Source organism: Solanum pennellii, chromosome 1, assembly GCF_001406875.1.
Source record: "Solanum pennellii chromosome 1, SPENNV200".
NCBI classification, from domain to species: Eukaryota; Viridiplantae; Streptophyta; class Magnoliopsida; order Solanales; family Solanaceae; genus Solanum; species Solanum pennellii.
This window is the reverse complement of record NC_028637.1, coordinates 99,283,069-99,305,698: the sequence shown is the minus strand read 5'-3', so window position 1 is coordinate 99,305,698 and position 22,630 is coordinate 99,283,069. Positions and strand designations below refer to the sequence as shown.

At 32.7% G+C, this 22,630-nt stretch overlaps 3 protein-coding genes across 3 annotated transcripts; all 3 read left to right on the top strand.

The window, feature by feature from the left end:
* Positions 1 to 2,554: 2,554 nt before the first annotated feature.
* On the top strand, positions 2,555 to 6,300 carry LOC107030228 (receptor-like protein 9DC1). Its single transcript, XM_015231593.2, has 2 exons — positions 2,555 to 5,410; positions 5,731 to 6,300. The coding sequence occupies exon 1, from the start codon at positions 2,572 to 2,574 to the stop codon at positions 5,407 to 5,409; it is 2,838 nt and encodes a 945-aa protein (XP_015087079.1). The 5' UTR covers positions 2,555 to 2,571; the 3' UTR covers position 5,410; positions 5,731 to 6,300.
* A 2,105-nt stretch (positions 6,301 to 8,405) lies between these two features.
* LOC107025517 (receptor-like protein 19) lies at positions 8,406 to 11,347 on the top strand. Its single transcript, XM_027917005.1, is given in 3 exon segments — positions 8,406 to 10,117; positions 10,120 to 10,831; positions 11,115 to 11,347. Coding segments are annotated over 2 exon segments (2,208 nt in total). The 5' UTR covers positions 8,406 to 8,620; the 3' UTR covers position 10,831; positions 11,115 to 11,347.
* A 5,730-nt stretch (positions 11,348 to 17,077) lies between these two features.
* LOC107025506 (receptor-like protein 6) lies at positions 17,078 to 19,061 on the top strand. The gene is made up of 3 exons (XM_015226298.1): positions 17,078 to 17,461; positions 17,566 to 18,928; positions 19,036 to 19,061. Exons 1-3 carry the CDS (start codon positions 17,078 to 17,080, stop codon positions 19,059 to 19,061), a joined length of 1,773 nt encoding a protein of 590 aa, XP_015081784.1.
* Positions 19,062 to 22,630: the final 3,569 nt, after the last annotated feature.

Sequence of the window (22,630 nt, the reverse complement as noted above, 5' to 3'; positions counted from 1 at the left end):
TAATAGAAACAATTTTATAAAACTAAAAATATTCAATAGATAAAACGTTGACTTAAAGTGTCTAACTAAAATATGCGAATAACTTTAAGGTCTCTGGATAACTTAAGCCTTCATTTAATTTGATGATAAAAATAGCAAATCTAGTAGGGACGCTCATGAAACATACGTTGATACGTAAAATTAAAGTTAAGGTAATGAATTGTCTATAGAGGGTTAACTTGGCTAGAGTATGTCCAAACCAAATCAAAAGTTGTTCCAAAAGCTGAAAATTTTCCCTAAAAAGTACGAAGACTCAAAGTCTATCTCTGTCCTATTTATATGGCTCGTACGATAGCTAATAAAGAAATAAGTTATTTTTATACTATTATTAATTTTTGTGCTAGTTAATAATTTGATAGATAGTTAGAAAATAAAATTTTTATATAAAGAATTACTAATTATAACATCAAATTTGCAATATTTAACTTTAAAAATATAATAAGTTTGTAAGTTTCCCAAATTAAATTCATAAATTATTAACTCCAACTTTGTTATAAACCGTTTCCATTTTATTATTTATATTACTTTTAACATATTCTATGGAATAATGCCATTATATACTACAATCAAATAACAACAAACACATCATAAATATGAATATAATATATAAGTCGAGTGAGTCGTGCTTTCTCATTCTTGTCAAGTTGTCATTAATAATATATATAAGTCGACTGAGTCGTGCTTTCTCATTCTTGTCAAGTTGTCATTAATAATGGGAAATTTACATAAACATATTTTAAATAATTTTTTTTATAATTTATATCAATAATATTTTTATCACTTGATCACTTTTAATATATTTATAAATATTTTAAATTCATATTACAAAGAACAAATTATTATTCACATATTACACATTCTAATACACTTATTTATATAATGTCCCAACTTTTTAGCAAACAAGTATATTATATTTTTAAAAACAGTGATAATACATATATATTGCATACTTAATTCACTATTAATATATATTGCAGATTTAACAAAGTGTTGCTATAAATGATCATAAGTAAAAATATCGCTAAAGTTTGTAATTATTTATTAAAAAACACCCATTCAAGTGATTTTTCCATTAATAAATGATGGAGTTTTTCTTTGGGAAACTTTCACATATAGTCACTTAAAAATAATTAATTACTCTCCACCTATAGTTTGATAATTATAATTTGTAACTACATGTTATATGGACGAGAAAGGCGAGCGAGACTGGGAGAGAGAGGAGAGAGGCAAGAGAGAGGGGGAAAGATTGGGGAAAAGTGAATTGCATATGTATATTGGTTAGATAATTGTATATTATACATATGTATTTGTATATATGACAAGAGAGATTGGGAGAGGGAGGAGAGATGCGATTTATATTGGGAGAGAGAGGAGAGAGACGAGCGAGATCGAGAGAGCGAGGAGAGAGGCGAACGAGAGAGGGCAAAGAGTGGGAGAGAGGTGAATTGTATATTATACATATACATTTGTATAAATGGAAAGCGAGATTGAGAGAGGGAGGAGAGGGGCGAGCATGAGAGGGCAGAGAGTGGGAGAGAGGTGATATGTATATGTATATAGGTTAAAACATTGTATATTATACATATTTATTTGTATATCATGGCGAATTATACATATACAAAAATGACTAATTATACAAACTCGAAGTCATCCCACGTAATTAATGTATAATGTTAGTCGCGAGTGGTAATTATAGCAAATTATAACTATGATGAGTAATTAAATAATATAAGTTTGCTAATCCGCGTAATTTTCCCTTTATTTTGTTTTTTTACTTTTATAAAATATAAAAGTTTGAGTATATTTTAAAAAATTTCCAAAAAAAAAAATAGTTTTTGAGGGTTTAGATTGTTGCAAAAAAAAATACTCCCTCCGTCCGGTATTGTTTGTCATGGTTTCTATTTTTAGAGTCAAACTATAAAAACTTTAACTAACATAGTAAGATAAATTTTTTCATCATATTAATATACAAAAAAATTGTAATTTATAGTTATTTTCATATTGTTTTAGAATATCTAATTTTTTAATTTAAAATATCGAATTAATGTGATCTAATTTACTTTTGAAAATTAGTCAAATTGACAACATGAGAAACAATTCTGGACGGAGGGAGTAACAAGCTATATATGGTCAAACATTTGCTGCCAAGTTTTTCCCCCACAAATTACTAATTTTTGTCTGAATTAACGTGACACATTTCATTTTTTTTAGAGTCAAATAATTTAAGTTTGATCGAGAAATAGTTCATGATTCATTTTTTTAAAAATAAACTATATAAATTTATAAACTAGGTAAAATGTACTATCAATTATAATATTGATAATTAAAAATATTTTTTAAAAAAAATAAAAAATTATAATAAAAACTAGAATTGTTTGAATCTCGAAATTCAAAAGAGTAATTTTTTTCCGGAACGAGTCCTTCATCTAGGCCCTAATTTTTATTTTCTCTCTATAAATGACACAACATCTTTCAATTATAAAGTAGTTCCATATGGTATTAGACATAGAAGATAATAATAAATTAAGAGAGATGGAGAGAGTAGTATTGTGTGTTGTATTTGTGGTGGTTTGTTTTTCATTTGGGAATTCACTTTGCTCCTCTCATGATTCCCTTTCACTTTTACACTTTAAGCATTCACTTAACGCGACAGGTGACCATCAATATGGTTGCCCAAATTCTTCTTATCCTAAGACAACATCTTGGAATATGACTAGTATGGATTGTTGTAAGTGGGATGGAATTACCTGCAATAGTTTCACTGGTCATGTCATTGGTTTGGACTTGAGTTGCAGCAGACTTGAAGGAACTCTACATCCAAATAGTAGCCTTTTCCAGCTTCGTCATCTTCAAACACTCGATCTTTCTTCTAATGACTTTACAGGTTCTCAAATTCCACAGGGGATTGGTCAGTTGGTCAGCTTAACGCATCTCAATCTTTCTTACAGTTGTTTTGAAGGTAGGATTCCATTAGGCATCTCACACTTGTCCAAATTGGTTTCCCTTGATCTATCTGATGGCTGTTATCCCTCACTCCAGTTCAGTCATGACATGTTGAATATGCTCTTTCAAAACTTAACCAAATTAGAGTTTCTTTCTCTTTATTTTCTAAACATATCATCCAACATACCAATGAATGTATCATTCTCTTCTTCTTTGAGATATCTAAATATTGCAAGAACTAACTTGCAAGGAGACTTGCCAAAAAGCATTTTCCTCCTGCCCAAATTGGAAACTCTCAGACTCTCAGAAAATCATTATCTAACTCTTTCTTTACCCGACTACTTTAGCTGGAGCAGGACTACTCATTCACTAAGGGAGTTAGATCTCTCTTTTAATAATGTTTCTGGAGGGATACCTAATTCACTCGGAAATACTTTCAAAGCCTTAAAGATTCTACGACTTTCTATGTGCAGCCTTGCCGGACCATTTCCAGAATTCATTGGGCAACTTTCACAAATCACCCAATTAGACCTATCACACAACAATTTGGATGGCAAAATTCCAGACGTTTTTTACAACTTGCAAATGCTTACATCCTTGTCACTGGATAACAACAACTTCACTGGCCCGTTCCCACCTTCTCTTGTGAATTTGACAAACCTTCAAGTTTTAAGGTTGAGAAACAATTCACTCAGTGGTACAATTCCAGAGTTTAAGACTAATTCAATAGAAATACTTGATTTGTCTCGTAATCAATTCTCTGGTCCCATACCTCAATCGCTTACACATCTTCTCAACCTAACTGCTGTCTTTCTTGGACAAAATAAGTTGAGCGGCGAGGTTGGAGCAGAGATGTTTTCAAGCATGAAAAACCTTCAATATCTTGATCTTTCTCTTAGTGGTTTATCATGGAGTGGCAATAGCAACACCACTTTTCCCCTTCTTTCTTATTTAGCTTTACGCTCTTGTGGTGTGAAAGATTTCCCAGATTTCATATTCAACTCTAAAGATTTATGGGTTTTGGATCTATCGGAGAATGAAATTCACGGGCAGTTCCCTAAATGGTTTGGGGGTTTGAGTGCATTGCAATTCCTTAATGTCTCTCACAACTTCCTTACAAGCTTAGACCATATACCTTGGGTGACAATGATGATACTTGATCTTCAATCAAATTCACTCACAGGACCTTTGCCATCTCCCATTTGCACCATAACTGAACTTTACCTTATAAATCTGTCTTATAATAATTTGATGGGTGAAATTCCCAATTGCTTGTTTACTTCTTCCTCGCTCAAGGTCTTAAACTTACAAGCTAATAACTTCCATGGACCCATCCCAAACAAATTCCCAGATAATAGTGCACTAGGTCATATTAATTTGAGCAAAAATCAATTGGAAGGTCCCATACCAACATCACTAGTCAACTGTACATCCTTAAGAGTCCTTGATTTGGGAAACAATAAAATCCATTCAACATTTCCCTCCTGGTTGGAAACACTGCAACAGTTAGAGCTTCTCATACTGAAATCTAATAGATTTTACGGACCCATCGTTGCTTTCCAAACAAAATTGCCATTTTCAAATATGAAGATCTTTGACCTCTCCAACAATTCATTTACTGGCTCTTTACCTATGGAGATTCTAAAAGGTTTCAAAGACATGGATGCACACAAATCAGGATTGGAGTACTATGTTGAGGAAACCATAAGTTTAGGAAGTTACTTTGTCGATGAGTCTTTGTATAGTGGATTATATGTGGAATCGGTGATATTGGTGATGAAAAATCAAGAGACTAAATTCAACAAGATGTTGAAGATGTTCACTACAATCGATTTGTCAAGGAACAAGTTTGAAGGAGAAATCCCTAAATTCATTGGGAATTTGAATTCACTTCTGCTGCTGAATTTATCTCACAACAGCCTCACAGGACACATTCCTGTTGAAATGAAGAACATGAGCACTCTTGAAGCTTTGGATCTTTCATTTAACCAGCTTACCGGAAAAATTCCAGAGGAATTGGCAAGTCTCACATTTTTGGCTGTCCTAAATCTTTCACACAACCATCTTGCTGGACCTATTCCTCAGAGTAATCAGTTCAATACGTTTCAAAATGATTCCTATTTAGGAAACTCTGAATTGTGTGGATTTCCACTGTCAAATGAATGTGGGAAGCATAAGAGTGCATCAGTACCAGTTGAACATGAAGAAGATGAACCAAGTTTTCTTAGCGAAATGACTTGGCAGTCTGTGCTGATTGGTTATGGCTGTGGCTTGACATTTGGATTTGGCATAGTGTATCTCATATACCTCTTTGAAAGGCCAAGATGGTTCATAAACTCTTTTGAAACTATCACTCATGAAATGATATACATAATACAGAGAGCACGTAAAAGGCGCAGGAGGAATTTTCACACTGAAAATCTCTGAGGTAATAATTCGTTAATAGTCACTTTGTTGTTGTTAATTCGTTATTGTCTTGTCTGCATAATCAAATAAACATTTTAATAGCCATACTTGCTATAATACTCCTCTGGAAATTAAGAAAAACGTCATGAAAACTACAACATAATTATTTTAATGGTAACTGGAAACATTTTTTATTCTACAAACTCTAGCCGCAGAGAAATTCTTAGATATTCAAACTCTGAAAATTTTATTCCTCTTTTTTTTTTTTGTTTTTTCAATAAAAAATCACAGGAGAAGTGCACAATATCCTAATGTAACTCATTGTTTATTGCTGCTCTTCAGATGGCGATCAGAAAGTATGAAGCAAGAGAGAGATAGGAATATGCTACTAGAGCATGGGCTTATGAAAATACTGATTTTAGTGTATTGTTATTTGTTTGTCAAGTATTTAACATGCCCTCTGGCAAGATATGTATTGTATAAGCAACTTATTATTATTATTATCCAGTTTGAATGTAAATTCTATGTTGGTGTGTTTCGTGCAACTTCTCGTGAGAAAACTAGTTTAAAAAAAGGTAACAGACAGGATACTGGAGGGAAGTCAGGGTAATGGAGGGGAGCCGGATCCGATACTTATATCTAGTTTCTATGACAGGCGAAGTGAATAATTTTATTATGATGACAGTTGTTCCATTGCCAATCTTCTATTCCTAAGGCATCAGTCTTTGAACAGGAGTATAATTTGTCTTGTGAAAGATTTGATCTACTATATATGCTAGATATGATTAGGAGTGGCACCAGAAACACACATATCACTTGTTTTATTAGCAAGTTGCTCTAAATTCATATTTGTATTTTGTATGCTCAAATGTTCAGTTTCACTATAGAGACAAAAACAAAATGAAATGCCTAATTATCTTGCTCATGTTTACCTTTTCGTTTTCTTTTCTTCGTACTTATAATTTTATATATACATTAATTTTCATCTTTAAGAATGAATGTGATAAAATAGAATGTTTACTCTTTTCTTTTCTTTTTATGGAAAAAAAGGTGAAACATATAATATTAGATTAATGGTGGATAAGTTATGTATGACAGAATTAAATTTTATATAAAAATAGTAGTTACTCATAAATATCTTGATTTTCAAAATATAAATAATTAAACTTTTTACATCTTAGTTTTAAATATTTATAGTTAACTAATTAGATTTAAAGTGTTTGTGGATAAAAATTTAATACAATACTTTAAACACATTCATTAAAAAAGTCGAAAGGTTTTGTTTTCCTTCACTCAAAGTTAATCTTACACTATTTTTTCTAGCATTATTCTACCAATAAAAGGAACTATCGAGAAATTTAATTTAGATAGTTGTTATTTTTCCTTTTAGCTTTGCAAACTTATTTTTTGAATTATAAACAAAGTTTATTTTATTAATTTCTCATATTATTATCTCGATGCATTCACTTGGAGGTCAGAAAATTGGAGTGTCACAATTAGTAGTAAAACAAAGTAAGAAATCTCAATTAGACATATTTTATTATTTAGTAGTATTATCTTTTAAGAAATAATACACTCATGGGTTACACACGCAAAGCGCGTGCCTGGAAACTAGTTATTATTATTATTATCAAGAAGACAAAAGGATCCTAATTATATTATTCACGTATTTGTTACCCGGTGTTGTCCACTTTTTCGAATTTATTTCCTTAAGTAATAAATAAATTATGATACACAGTGAAAGTTCAAATTTTAGATATTCACTATGTATCGAGTTTTGATTATTTTTCTGTTGAGATTACTATATGACCATTTACGTTCAGTAGGTTTGATCTGGTTACATAGTTGTAGTTATGCCTGGATTAGATGTAATTAGTCTTGCGTAGAATCAAATAGTATGCCAGTAGTAGTTAATTTTTTCCCATCTCTTCTATCTTTGATGACCTTTGGTGATAGAGTTATCTAATTCTCGTGACTAGTGACACTTGCGGCTGGTGAAGTTATCTGAATCTATTGAGTAGGATTTTGTCGTGTGAATGATTTTCTATACATATAAATGTTGAATTCCCTTAAATTCGTCATATATTTGTTTCTTTATATTTTAAATCCATCACAAGACAAGGTAGTTGTAGTCCCTATGGTCACGTCCTGTCATACATATTATAGTTAAATTTTGCATTCGAATAGGGGCAAAAGGGTCTAGAGTTGCGAAAAAGTTTGCGAAAAACTGTAGAACCTTCTAGATTTTTTAAGAAAGCCAAAGAATTCCCAAGAATAATTTAAGACTTTCAAGAAAGTCTTCTAAAGATCCTAGAAAGTGTAGACTTTTCTAGAATAGAGACCAAAGTGTAAATAATTTAGAGACTTGTAAGTAATTATTATTTACACTTTAGCCCCTAAAAAGTAGTATAAATAGAGGTGTCCTCATTTTGTAAACCATCACTCAAGTGTAAAGCTTTCTTCCAAGCAATATAAGCTTCTCCCAAAAAATTTTAAGTCTTCCTGCATGGCTTACTTTGTGAGTAAGTTGTCAAGCTTACTTTGTAATTTGAATTTTCTGAATGACCTCATTTTCCACTAATTGATATTTCTACAAGAAAAAGTAAGAGCCAAAACAACTTAAATATCAACAACACACTTGTCCAAGTAAATTTCTATCAAACCAAAAAAAAAAAAGATTAAAAGGATTTTAAAAAATAAAATAAACTCACATAGAATAAAAATTTTGACGATCTTTTCCAAGATAAAAAATAAAGAGCAAAAACTATAATATCTAGTCTAGATGAATATGGGTTGCTTTGGACATAGAGAAGAAATACAAAAATGATGCTATAGAAATTTCTACCGTAGGATTGGGAGGTCACGTCACTCCACCTTCCTACGTAAATCCTCCTATGTATAGTTACTTGGAAAAATCAACGAAAAGATTGGATCAATATCTCTATCCGGTTACTAATTACAAATTAGTCTATCGCTTTACTTTTCATTCATTTAATTTGATAGTTAAATTCAAGTTAGATTACTGAATTCTGCATAGAGGATTGACTTTGACTACTCAACCAAATTAAAAGTTCAAAAGCTGGAAACTCATCTATCTACTGCTGGTAAGGCTTGTTTGGTAGGTAGTAAGTTACAAATTATTCATGTAGTCATTTTTATATAGGTTATATAATATTTAAAAAGTTATTCATATATAAAATCATTACAATCTTTGATTTGCAATATTAGAGAGATGGAGAGAATAGTATTGCGTGTTGTATTTGTGGTGGTTTGTTTTTCATTTGGGAATCCACTTTGCTCTCTTCATGATTCCCTTTCACTTTTAGAGTTTAAGCATTCACTTAACCGCTGTGATAATAATGAAGATTGCCCATATTCTTCATCTTGGAATAGTACTAGTATGGATTGTTGTAGGTGGGATGGAGTTGCCTGCAATAGCTTCACTGGTCATGTCATTGGTTTGGACCTCAGTGATAGCAGACTTGAAGGAACGATTCATCCCAATAGTAGCCTTTTCCAGCTTCGTTATCTTCAAACACTTGTTCTTTCAGACAATCATTTAGAGGGTGAAATTCCTGATGTCTTTTCCAACTTGCAAATGCTTACACACTTACGACTAGGCAACAACAATTTCACTGGCCCATTACCATCTTCTCTCATGAACTTGACAAACCTTCAAGTTTTAATTTTGAGTAACAATGCACTCAATGGTTCACTTCCCGATTTTAAGACTAATTCTCTACAAACACTTGATTTGTCTCGTAATCAATTATCTGGTCCCATACCTCAATCGCTTAAACATCTTTACAACCTGATTGATGTCATTCTTGGACACAATAAGTTGAGCGGGGAGATTAGAGCAGAAATGTTTGCAAGCATGACAAACCTCACCACTCTTGATCTTTCTTCTAGTGGCTTATCATGGAGTAGCAATATCAACACCACTTTTCCCCTTCTTCGTTCTTTACTTTTAGGCTCTTGTTATGTGAAAGATTTCCCAGATTTCATATTGAACTCTAACAAGTTATGGATTTTGGATCTCTCGGAGAATGAAATTCATGGGCAGTTCCCTAAATGGTTTGGGGGTTTGAGTGCATTGCAATTCCTTAATGTCTCTCACAACTACCTTACAAGCTTACAACATATATCTTTGGAGACAATGATGGTACTTGATCTTCATTCAAATTCACTCACAGGACCTTTGCCATCTTCCTTTTGCCCATCAATTGGACTTTTTCTCATAAATCTGTCTTACAATAATTTGAGTGCTGAAATTCCCAATTGCTTGCTTTCTTTTTCCTGGCTCAGGGTCTTAGACTTACAAGCTAATAACTTCCATGGACCCATCCCAAACAAATTCCCAAAGAATAGTCTTCTAAGTCGTATTAATTTGAGCAAAAACCATTTGGAAGGTCCCATACCAACATCACTACTCAACTGTACAGCCTCACAATTCCTTGATTTGGGAAACAACAAAATTCGTGATACATTTCCCACATGGCTGGAGACGTTGCAACAGTTGGAGCTTCTTATACTGAGATCTAACAGATTTTATGGACCTATCATTGCTTTTAAAACAGAATCGCCATTTCCAAATATGAGGATCTTTGACCTTTCCGACAATTCATTTACAGGCTCATTACCTATGGTGGTTCTAAAAGGTTTCAAAGCTATGGCGAACATGGATGCACACAAATCAGGATTGGAGTATCATGAGGAACCTATAATTTCATAATAAATGGATATGAGTTTTCGTATAGTGGATTGTATGTGGAGTCGATGATATTGGTGATGAAAAATCAAGAGACTAAATTCAACAAGATCTTGAAGATTTTCACAACAATTGATTTGTCAAGGAACAAGTTTGAGGGAGAAATCCCCAAGTTCACTGGAAATTTGAATTCACTTCTGCTGCTGAATTTATCTCACAACAGCCTCACAGGACACATTCCTGTCGAAATGAGGAACATGAGCACTCTTGAAGCTTTGGACCTTTCATTTAACCAGCTTACCGGAAAAATTCCAGTGGAATTGGCAAGTCTCACATTCTTGGCTGTCCTAAATCTTTCACACAACCATCTTGTTGGACGTATTCCTCAGAGTAATCAATTCAATACGTTTGAAAATGATTCCTATTTAGGAAACTCTGATTTATGTGGATTTCCACTGTCAAATGAATGTGGGAAGCATAAGAGTGCATCAGTACCAGTTGAACATGAAGAAGATGAACCAAGTTTTCTTAGCGAAATGACTTGGCAGTCTGTCCTGATTGGTTATGGCTGTGGCTTGACATTTGGATTTGGCATAGTGTATCTCATCTACCTCTTTGAAAGGCCAAGATGGTTCATACACTCTTTTGAAACTATCACTCATGAAATGATATACATAATACTGAGGGCACGCAAAAAGTGCAGGAGGAATTTTCACACTGAAAATCTCTGAGGTAATAATTAGATGATTGTTCTTAATTCATTATGCATAATCAAATATACATTTCAATAGCCAAATAACTTGCTATGCTCCTCCTCTGGAAATTAAGAAAAACGTCATGAAAACTACAACATAATTATCTAATGGTAACTGGAAATATTTTTTATTCTACAAAGAAATTCTTACATTTTCAAAATGTGAAAATTTTATTTCTCCTTCTTTGTTTTTCCAATAAAAAGTTACAGGAGAAGTGCACAATATCCTAATGTAACTCATTGTTTATTGCTGCTCTTCAGATGGCGATCAGAAAGTATGAAGCAAGAGAGAGATGGGAATATGCTACTAGAGCATGGGCTTATGAAAATACTGATCTTATAATATTGCAATATGTAAAAAGAATAAAATAAGGTAAATCGTTGTTATTAGTATATTGTTATTTGTTTGTCAAGTATTTAACATGTCATCTGGCAAGATATGTATTGCATAAGCAACTTATTATTATTATTATCCAGTTTGAATGTAAATTTTATGTTGGTGTGTTTCGTGCAACTTCTCGTGAGAAAACTAGTTTAAAAAAAAGTAACAGACAGGATGCTGGAGGGAAGCCAGGGGTAATGGAGGGGAGCCGGATCCGATACTTATATCTAGTTTCAATTTTCTTGGTTATGTCCTTCCAGTGGTTCTTGATGCTTTTTGGATCTGTAGTTGAATGATTCTTAAGACGCAACAATCAAAATAATATGACCAAAGTAATGTTGATTTTTTCCCATCTCTTCAATCCGGACCCTTGGTTGATAAAGTTATATGATATTCATGGCTCGTGACACTTATAGCTGGTGAAAGATGATCGGTCCGGTCATCGCAGTAATAAAATAAAAAGGGGATTGGAAGCAGCGAGATAACGGAAAGATGTAATTACGACTAGTCATGGATATCAAATTAGGCCACACAATCGACCAGTTCACTTTGTTTTGGGTTGATTCGATTCAATTTATAAGAAAATTGCGTTCATATAAATAAATAAACTAGTTTCAGCACACGTGCTTGCACGTGTATCCTATGTTAAATTTTTTTTATATATTTCATTATAACAATTAGAATTCTACGTGTACATGCATGTAACGAATAACAAAATCCAACAATTACAAATAAAATTATAAAATTGTGACAAAAACATCAGATGAAGAATCTTATTTTAATGTATAAAATTTATCAACAAACTGTAAATTTAGAACTTTAGATAGTAACAAAAGATTAACTTTAGCCTAAATAAAAATACAATTAAAACAATCAAAAATTTATGGAAAATCAAATTAAAGAATTTTAATCACAATAACATCAAACGAGGAATCTTATTTTAATGTATAAAATTTATCAACAACTGTAAATATAGAACTTTAGATACTAATAGCCAATTTGCATTATATATAGTCACAAAAGATTAACTTTAGCCTAAATAAAAATACAATTAAAATAATCAGAAATTTATGGAAAATCAAATTAAAGAAGTTTATAGAGAGAAAACACATACAAAATAAACAAAGAAAAAAACATGCGACAACATACACATTCTTTTGAAGACTTTAATCATATAACAATGCAAATCTTTAGTGGGCAACTGGGCATTGATTATGGTCTTTATATATTGATTTAACTCAATGATCTCATAATAACCAAAAATTTTAATATTTAGTGTGGCATGTAGAATGATTACTATTTATAAATAAATATTTTATAATATTTTAATTTAACACAGAATAAAATGATAATCTAATTTTATACTTTATTATTTAAATCTTTTTTTACCCTTCAACCAAAAACAACCTCCATAGGGAAAAAAATAGACAAATACAATGAGAACTTATCAAACAATGTAATATAACACCAAAAGATTGAAGAGAAGGCACCATATCAGAAAGAAAATTGATGCATTTGGATTGTATTATATATAGCCAAAAAGAACATATACAATGAAATTAATTTTATACAGTGACTATTAATTAAAGAAATATAATTTTTTTTATGAACAACATATCTCAAAATTGTAGTCCACCTTACTTTTTTTTTCCTATTAATATATCAACATATCATCTAAATATAACAAAAAATCATTTAATATAGAAGGAAGAATCATAATTAACAAAACTAAAACGGGAAGAACAAGGAAAAAATTGTAATCTAAATCGTGACTTACTCTTTCAATAGATTTATTGTACGTTCATCTAAATGTTAACATAGCATTTTCAAATGTATTAGAACCATACTGTGCCATCATATAGTTTCATGCAATAGAGAAGACCAAGAAAATTTTTGAAAAAAAGGTTAGAATATGAATTCTTGTGCTTTTGAGTGTTCTTGATTTGTGTTGTTATTTTCTTTCTCTATGTCTTAAATATCTATACATTTCAATAATATGTGGAAGATGAAAATAATTAAAGTTAATTAAAAAGAGTGAAGTAACATATGAAAGTTCAAAAAAGTGATCTTTTCATTTACAATATTCATTGTAATTAATGTAAGTTAATTAAAAAGAGTGAAGTAACATATGAAAGTTCAAAAAAGTGATCTTTCATTTACAATATTCATTGTAATTAATGTAAGTTAAGTAGTGCCATCAAAATTTAAAACTGAAAAAACCTTTCAACTTCAGTAATTAAGTGATGCATGAATAAATAGGAGTAATAGAAAGAATTTAGGAATCTTATCATTGTTTTTCTAAATATATCATTGTGTAATTAAAATATTTATATTTAATTAAATAATAAATTAAATCTTAATTTAGTAAAAGGGCAAAATGGTAATTCAACTTTTCACTATAGAGCTTCCCACTTATAATAATATATGATAAAATACACTGTCAACGGACCAAAATAAGTTTGGCCCGATTCAATGTAAATTCTCTCAATCCAATTTTTTTTTCTTAGAATAAATGAGAAAACTATATTTTTTAATCAGCAATTACCCTTTATGAATTTAAACATATTTTACTTTAAATTATAGTAATAAGCAATTTTCCACTAATTGATATTTCTACAAGTGCCAAAACAACTTTAATATCAATAGCCCAAGCAAAGATTATAGGGATAAAAAGAATCAAAAAAAAATAAATTAAAATCTTCCGAAGAAAAAAAAAAGGAGCAACAATATAATACATCTATCTTCTAGATGAATAAGAAAAAGATGGAAAAAAAAATAAGAAAAAGATGGGACTACTTTGGATAGAGAAAAGAAATACAAAAATGATGAAGTCAAAGAAATTTAAAGAAAGAAAATGATGCTATAGAAATTTTTAGCCTCATGTCGGAATGTTAAATCACTTTCATATTTCTACGTAAATTTAATCCGTCACTATATAGATAGTTGGAAAAATTGAATCAATATAATGTATCCATAGTCCTCATGTATGTTTCCTAGTAATTACAAAGTAATCTTCGCTTTACTTTTCATTCATTTAATTTGATGATAAAAGTATCAAGTCAAGTAGGGACGGTCATAAAGCATACGTTGATATGTTAAATTAAAGTTAGGTTGGTGAATCATCTCTAGAGGCTTGACTTGTCTAAAATATGTCTAAATCAAATTAAAAGTTGTTTCAAAGCTGGTAAATTTCTCTAAAAAGGGACGATGACTCAAAGTCATCTTTGTCCTACTTTTCGGCTTGTATGGTAGCTAGTAAGAACAAGTTATATATGTACTATCATTAAATTATGTGTAAGTTTATTGTTGAAGTTTTAACACTCAAATTTGATTAAGAAACAAGTATATTTTATATGTTTCTTTACAGATTATAACAGTTACGTTTTGTAAAATAAATAAAATAATGACACAATATTTTATCGTGAAAAACCTCAACTCATAAGGGTAAAACCACGACCTATACCTCTGTAAGATTTAACTACACTTCATTAAATTTTGAACATCAACAATAGATTACAAGACTATGTAACTTAAGAAATTATAAACTCTAATTTCTAGAGGAATCATATACTCTAATTACTAGTTAAGAAATTATAAACTCTAATTTCTAGCTACCAAAGACACAAAACCCTCCGGTTTTATATCTTTTAATGTTCTTCAAGTTCTACAACTTGTCCACGAATCCTATGCTGAGTTTTATTTGCCCTGATTTCTTACCATAAATAGGTTTTTCTTTTAGGAAAAGATTTTGAATTGACTAATCCTTTTTCTGGTAGGAAAAGGTTTAGGACTCTATAAATAGAAACATGTTCCTTCTAACTTAATTAACATTCACAATGTAGTCTTAAGGCTTCGAGAGTTTTAGTTAGGGGGAGAATTTATGGGTCACAAGTCTGATATGTTATTACTTGTGTGAACCTCCCATGTATTTCGAGTGAATTGGTTGAGGTTGTCGATTGACCGAACCACGTTAAATCTTTGTGTCTTTTGGTTTATTTCTCGTTGTCTTCTTACTCGTGGTCTTTCGAGGTTTGCTTGCTAGCTTCCGCATTTACACATGCACACACTCGATTGTAATCAAAACTCTTAATTATAATCTTACAATTTTCTCTTCACAAATTGACAACACTCCCCAATAAATCTCAAAACTCTCTCAAACCTTTTGATCGTGTTTTGATCTTCTCTCTAGGTAAGTGTGCAATTTTTCTCAAGCGAAACTATCGCCCTATTTATAGATTTAGACTTCAATCCAAAACCTATTTCAACTAGAAATCCTACTTCATGTAGGACTCCTCTTTTGTGTGAAACTCCTAGTTCAACTCGAACTTGTCTTCGCTTTTCTTTCTTGACTTTAACTTGAATTTCTTATATGATCATGCATCCTACTTCATTCCTGAAACCATGTTCACGTCATTATACTTCCTTCTTTGCTTCGGCTTTTTAGTTTGTCTAGTTATCCTATTTAATTAAGAAAACTATCTTGCCTGCGAACTCCTTTATGAAAGGAAACTTTTTGTATTGGTTCTTTGTCGAAAAAACAATACTTTCACAACTTTATATTTTCTAATTCACGAGGTTAACGTCTCCTTATCTAAGTTGGATTCGGTCTATAAGGAACACGTCGAACAACCTTTTTCTTTCATCGTTTCTGTATTTGTCAATTATCAAAATCTTTCTCATTCTAACATTTATAATATGTAATAGATAGTTAGAATATAAGTTTTTTTATATGCAGAATTATTATAACATTTGATTTGCAATATTTGATTTTAAAAAATAATTTATATCTATAAGTTTATATTATCATCTTATAATCAATATGCTTCATGATAAATTAAATTCATAAATTAACTCCAACTTGATAATAAACAGTTTCCAATTTTTATTATTTATATTATTTTTAACATATTCTATTGAACAATGCCATTATATACTACACAGTCAAATAACAACAAACACATGATAAATATGTGTAATACATAAGTCGAGTGAGTCCTGCATTTCTCATTCTTGTTAAGTTAGAGATTAATATATGATGGAGTGTTTTTTTTAATAAAATATAAAAGTTTGGAGTACATTTTAAAAAGTTTCCAGAAAACAGTATTCGGCAAAAAAAACACTAGTTTTCGAGGGTTTAGACTTTAGATTTTTGCAGTTATATGACCAAACACGTTCTCTGCAAAGTCTTTTCCAATAAATTACTACTCTCTCTTTTTCAATTTATGTGATTCATTTCTTTTTTTTTTAAATCAAATAATTTATGTTTGATCGAGAATTACTCATGGAGTTTTCAACTTTTAAAAAATAAAATTAATGTATTTGTAAATTACGTAAAAAATATTACAACTCACAATAATTGATAGTTCAAAGATATTTAAAAAATATATGAAGAATTTACGATAAAATATAGACTTGTTTAAATTTCAAAATTCGAAAAGTGTTACTTCCCCTGTTTCACAAATAATGACCTAGCTTGACTTAACACAATGTTTAAGAAAATAAATAAACTTTTGAATTTTGTGATCATGAATTAAAGTTATCTCATTTGTACAAAATTATCCTTTAATCTTGTGGTTTTAAACTTGTCACTTGAAAATCTGAAATTAAAATGTTATTAAAAATAGGAAAAAAAATCATTCTTTTTTAAACAAACTAAAAAATAAAGAAGATCATTCTTTATAAAACGGAGGAAGTAATATATAAATTGGGACATACGAAGTAGTACTTTTGGCCAAATGGTTCCTACATGTAGGCCCTAATTTTTATTTTCTCTATATAAATGACATACCATTTTTCCATTTGGTATTAGACATAGAAGATAGGAGTAATAAATTAAAGGGAGATGGAGAGAGTAGTATTGTGTGTTGTATTTGTGGTGGTTTGTTTTTCATTTGGGAATCCACTTTGCTCGTCTCATGATTCCCTTTCACTTTTACACTTTAAGCATTCACTTAACGCGACAAGTGACCATCTATATGGTTGCCCAAATTCTTCTAATCCTAAGACAACATCTTGGAATATGACTAGTATGGATTGTTGTAGGTGGGATGGAATTACCTGCAATAGCTTCACTGGTCATGTCATTGGTTTGGACTTGAGTTGCAGCAGACTTGAAGGAACTCTACATCCAAATAGTAGCCTTTTCCAGCTTCGTCATCTTCAAACACTCGATCTTTCTGCTAATGACTTTTCAAGTTCTCAATTTCCACAGGGTATTGGTCAGTTGGTAAGCTTAACACATCTCAATCTTTCTTATTGTTGGTTCAAAGGGAGGATTCCATTAGGCATCTCACACTTGTCCAATTTGGTTACTCGTATCCCTCACTCCAGTTCAATCAGGAAGGATTGAATATGCTATTTCAAAACTTAACCAAGTTAGAACTACTTTCTCTTTCTGAGGTAAACATCTCATCCAGCATACCCATGAATCTATCATTCTCTTCTTCTTTGAGATATTTAAATCTTGCTACCACTAACTTGCAAGGAGACTTGCCCAAAAGCATTTTCCTCCTACCCAATCTGGAAACTCTCAGACTCTCACAAAATCATCTAACTGTTTCTTTACCCAAGTATTTTAACTGGACTCATTCACTAAGGGAGTTGGATCTCTCTTACAATAATGTTTCTGGAGGGATACCCAATTCACTCAGAAATACTTTCAAAGCCTTAAAGATTCTACGACTTTCTGGGTGCAAACTTGCCGGACCATTTCAAGAATTCATTAGGAACCTTTCACAAATCACCCAGTTAGATCTTTCAGACAATCATTTAGAGGGTGAAATTCCAGAATTCATTGGGCAACTTTCACAAATCACCCAACTAGATCTTACAGACAACAATTTAGATGGCGAAATTCCAGATGTTTTTTCAAACTTGCAAATGCTTACACATTTACTACTACAAAACAACAACTTCACTGGCCGGTTCCCATCTTCTCTTGTGGATTTGACAAACCTTCAAGTTTTAAGGTTGAGAAACAATTCACTCAGTGGTACAATTCCAGAGTTTAAGACTAATTCAATAGGAATACTTGATTTGTCTCGTAATCAATTCTCTGGTTCCATACCTCAATCGCTTACACATCTTCTCAACCTAACTGCTGTCTTTCTTGGACAAAATAAGTTGAGCGGCGGGATTGGAGCAGAGATGTTTTCAAGCATGAAAAACCTTCAATATCTTGATCTTTCTCTTAGTGGTTTATCATGGAGTGGCAATAGCAACACCACTTTTCCCCTTCTTTCTTATTTAGCTTTACGCTCTTGTGGTGTGAAAGACTTCCCAGATTTCATATTCAACTCTAAAGATTTATGGATTTTGGATCTCTCGGAGAATGAAATTCACGGGCAGTTACCGAAATGGTTTGGGGGTTTCGGTGCATTGGCAAACCTTAACCTCTCTCACAACTACCTTACAAGCTTAGACCATATACCTTGGGAGAAAATGATGATACTTGATGTTCAATCAAATTCACTCAGTGGACCTTTGCCATCTCCCATTTGCACCATAACTGAACTTTTTATGATAAATTTGTCTTACAATAATTTGAGTTCTGAAATTCCCAATTGCTTGTTTAATTTTTCCAGTCTCAGGGTCCTAGACTTACGAGCTAATAACTTCCATGGACTCATCCCAAACAAATTCCCAAAGAAGAGTAGACTAGTGCATATTAATTTGAGCAAAAATCAATTGGAAGGTCCCCTACCAACATCACTAGTCAACTGTACATCCTTAAGAGTCCTTGATTTGGGAAACAATAAAATCCATTCAACATTTCCCTCCTGGTTGGAAACACTGCAACAGTTAGAGCTTCTCATACTGAAATCTAATAGATTTTACGGACCCATCGTTGCTTTCCAAACAAAATTGCCATTTCCAAATATGAAGACCTTTGACCTCTGTTTTATCGAAAAAAGAGATTTTCGGAAAGAGTTTGTTTTATTTTCGACTTTTAGGAGTCGCCACTTAATTTTGAGAAAATTAAGAAAACTTATTTTTCAGAACAACTAAACAGAAAATTGTTTTGAAAATTATTCTAAGGGTTCGGGATTCCTATTAGCTTCTTAGGAAGGTTTCAAAAGAAAGCACCTAAGACGCTCCGCTTAATGCGGTTTTCCGGCGATTAACTATTTGACTATGTTTTATTTCAAAATTAGCGATCTTTGAATTTCTTAAGATCTTAGGCAAACTTTATAAGTTTTGAAATATTTACTTTGCATATTTTATTTTTTAAGACTAAGGCACCTTATGTTCAAACAAACTTGTAGATTTTGGAATTTTGGAACTTATAAGAAATTTAGACAACATTACAAGTTGAAATTATTTACCGCTTTGAGATTCCGTTTTAGTTAAACCTCTTAAACCTTTTACTCTAAGCAATTTTTTAAACTTAAACATCTATCTTTAATATTTCAGTTTTTAGTTTAATCTTGATAAAAGTAGAGAGGCGTTTCTACGGGGTTTGGAGGTTCTAATCCTAGACTATACGACATTCAAAACAAAAAACGACATAAGCAAATAATAAAGAGAGAGAGAGAGAGAGGGAGAGAGAGAGATTCGGGTCCAAGTTTCGGATGCTGTTCGCCTTGGCCGAAACTCGGACCCACCTGCTTTTTGGTTTTTTTTTAACCCAGTTTTGTACCTGTCCTAATCTAACATATAAAGGAAATACGACAAAGTAAAATAAGAACAACAAGGGCTTATGCCCATTACAAAAAAATAAAAAAATAAATGGAAAGGTCTCCCAATCCGTCTTCTTCAAATCTCTTCAACCTTCGTAGGATTTGCTTGGCATGTCTATCCTGATGGCTTGACTCGAATGAAGAGAGTTTCGAGCCTTTACGGCTCTTCCGAATGCGTAGAAAAGATAGAGCCCCAAAGTGGACTCGAGAAAGTATTTCACATGCAACAAAATAAAGTCAGTATGAAAACAAGCAGAATCTCGCATAACACACAAAAAAAAAACAAAGATTATACAAAATTATTGTTATTTTATCATCTAGGACTAACTCATTTATGTATCTCACTGGAAAACAACAAGTTATAATACCCCTCAATCAAAGTTTTAACAATGACGCATTCTTAACAAATAAACTAACATGACGAAAAAAAACCATGCTGCGGAAAGAAAAGGAAAGAAAGAAAATTCATACATGCTGTTTCGAATTTAAATGTGAGCATACGGGTTCAAACATCTTTTGAAACTCAACGGGTGTTTAACATATTCATCACTAGTTAATTAAAGAGTCAAAATAATTAGCATGGTAATACAATACATGGTTCAAACAATACACACTCACTATTCATCACGAACAAGATTAGTCGTAACAGCATGTTTTCGCAACGATGAGGGCTAAAAATATTTGAACTAGCAAGTGTATATTACAAACCAAAACTAAACAAAATTCCTTCCCTAGTCGTCGACAGTGAATATAATTGAAACGGGATCATGAATTTGGGATGAGAAACTCAAGAACCTTCAAACAAAAGAACAAAAGAAGTGGCAGCCGGAGAACGCGGACTTGAAAACAGATTTCATCATTTAACTTCAGCTAATCAATAAGTAAAATGCAGCTCGCAATACTACTATAAGCGACCCTTTAGTTGAGATTCAGACGAAACGACACAAACAGCGAGTGTAATGAAACCAACCACGATATGCGATGGGACTCGAACTCAAGCAAAGCCAACAAGTATAATCTTCTACACTCACTGCGAACAAACCATACATACTCAACACCCGAACATTTAACATGCTTGACAAAGAAAAGGGAAATAAAAGAGGACCAGCATACTGAATGAGCAACATCATACATAACGGTTTCAACTATTAACTCGAAAGAAGCTCCAGTCACAGCAAGGAACCATCACGTCAAAAACAACATGAACGAGGAGTGTTCGGAAAGGGAAAACAGTAAGCAACAGAACAACATAACCACGAATATTCAAACGGTTTCTGCACTACATCGAGTCAACAACAGCTACAACCAACCTAAACAACGAAGGGTAAACAACAGATACAACTGAAAAAAAATCGAGAGTCGAAACGAATGTTACCTTTTAGGGGGCGGCAAACTGGAACAGCTACGAGCAGCGACAACAATGTTCCACCACACGAACACGAACGATGCTTCCACCCTCAGACGAAAGAGGCACGCCGAGGTTGCTACGACGTTTCGCCGGAACACCACTATTAAACACCCGTCGATGAAAGAGAGTGTTTTACTCTAAAATTTATTCGACTTCCTTGGTTCTTCTGAAACCAACAGTAGAGAAACCAAAGTGCTTCCAAAATCGCAATAAACAGAATAGTTCAAGTCTCTTTTCCAGAATCTCCCAATTTTCAACCCAAGAAATTTCGCAAAAAAAATCCAACCCTTTGAAAATTTTTCAAACTCAGAATCGCTAACCCCTGGACTGGCGAGAACAGGGGTTTAAATAGAGAAACAACTAGGGTTTTCTAATCCGGAGGGCGGGAAACGAATTTCTTGAACCACTTCGGATTCGAATTGCTTTCCCTTGAAGGAGCAACACCCTTTTCTGCAAATTCGACTCCATTCCGAAAGAGGAAGGAATGAGAGACGGTCGAGATCAGTTCAATCGTCCTAGTTAGGCGACGTGGCATCATCTCTCGTCTCAAGGACGAGCACGCGAGTCTGCCACTGCTGAAAAGCACTGCGCCAGCAGAACGAGGCACAGAGGAGACTTCGGGGAGGGAGATGGAGAGAGAGGAAGGAGAGAGCGTGGGCAGGGGGGTCGCGTGAGGGAGGGGAAATTTCCGTTTTTGGCGTCTGCTTCTCCTGCGTTTTTTTTCTGTTCTGCGCGGCTTTTCTGGGATTTTCGCTGCAGGGGGGGAATCGCGTGGGGGAGACGCGAGGAGAGGAGGAAAGAAAGGGAGAGAGCGTGGGGGAGAGACGCGGGTGAGAGAGGGGTTTTCCGTTCTTGGGTTCTGCCGCGTCTTCTTCTTTTTCCTGGGATTTCTGTTTCTTCCTGGGAATAGCGTGAGTGAGGGGAAGAAGAAAGGGGGAAAGGGGGGTCTGGGTCGGGTCGGGTGGCAGGTCGGGTAGGAGATTTAAGGGATTTGGGCTGGGTAGAAGGTTTAAGGGATTTGGGCTGCTGAATATTTGGGTTTGGGAAGGGAAATTTGGGCCTGGGAATTGGGAATAAGGTGAGGGGCCCACATTTGGCTTTTCCAAATTAAATGGAAGAAGAGTTCAATTTAAATAATGGCCAATTATTTTAAAAACGAATTTGGTATAAATTTATTAACGAGCCTATTTATTTAGTAACATAACTATTTGAATTATAAAATAATGATTCAAAATATAGTTGTGATTTAAAGTAAACTATTTTAATAGAATACTTTCTAAACTTAAGATATACATATATACATATACAT

Coding starts and splice junctions, on each gene's coding strand:
- LOC107030228 (XM_015231593.2), top strand. CDS start 2,572: ATGGAGAGAGTAGTATTGTGTGTTGTATTTGTGGTGGTTTGTTTTTCA.
- LOC107025506 (XM_015226298.1), top strand. CDS start 17,078: ATGGAGAGAGTAGTATTGTGTGTTGTATTTGTGGTGGTTTGTTTTTCA. Junction 17,462..17,565: donor CACAGGGTATTGGTCAGTTG/GTAAGCTTAACA, acceptor CCCTCACTCCAG/TTCAATCAGGAAGGATTGAA. Junction 18,929..19,035: donor GAGCAAAAATCAATTGGAAG/GTCCCCTACCAA, acceptor ACACTGCAACAG/TTAGAGCTTCTCATACTGAA.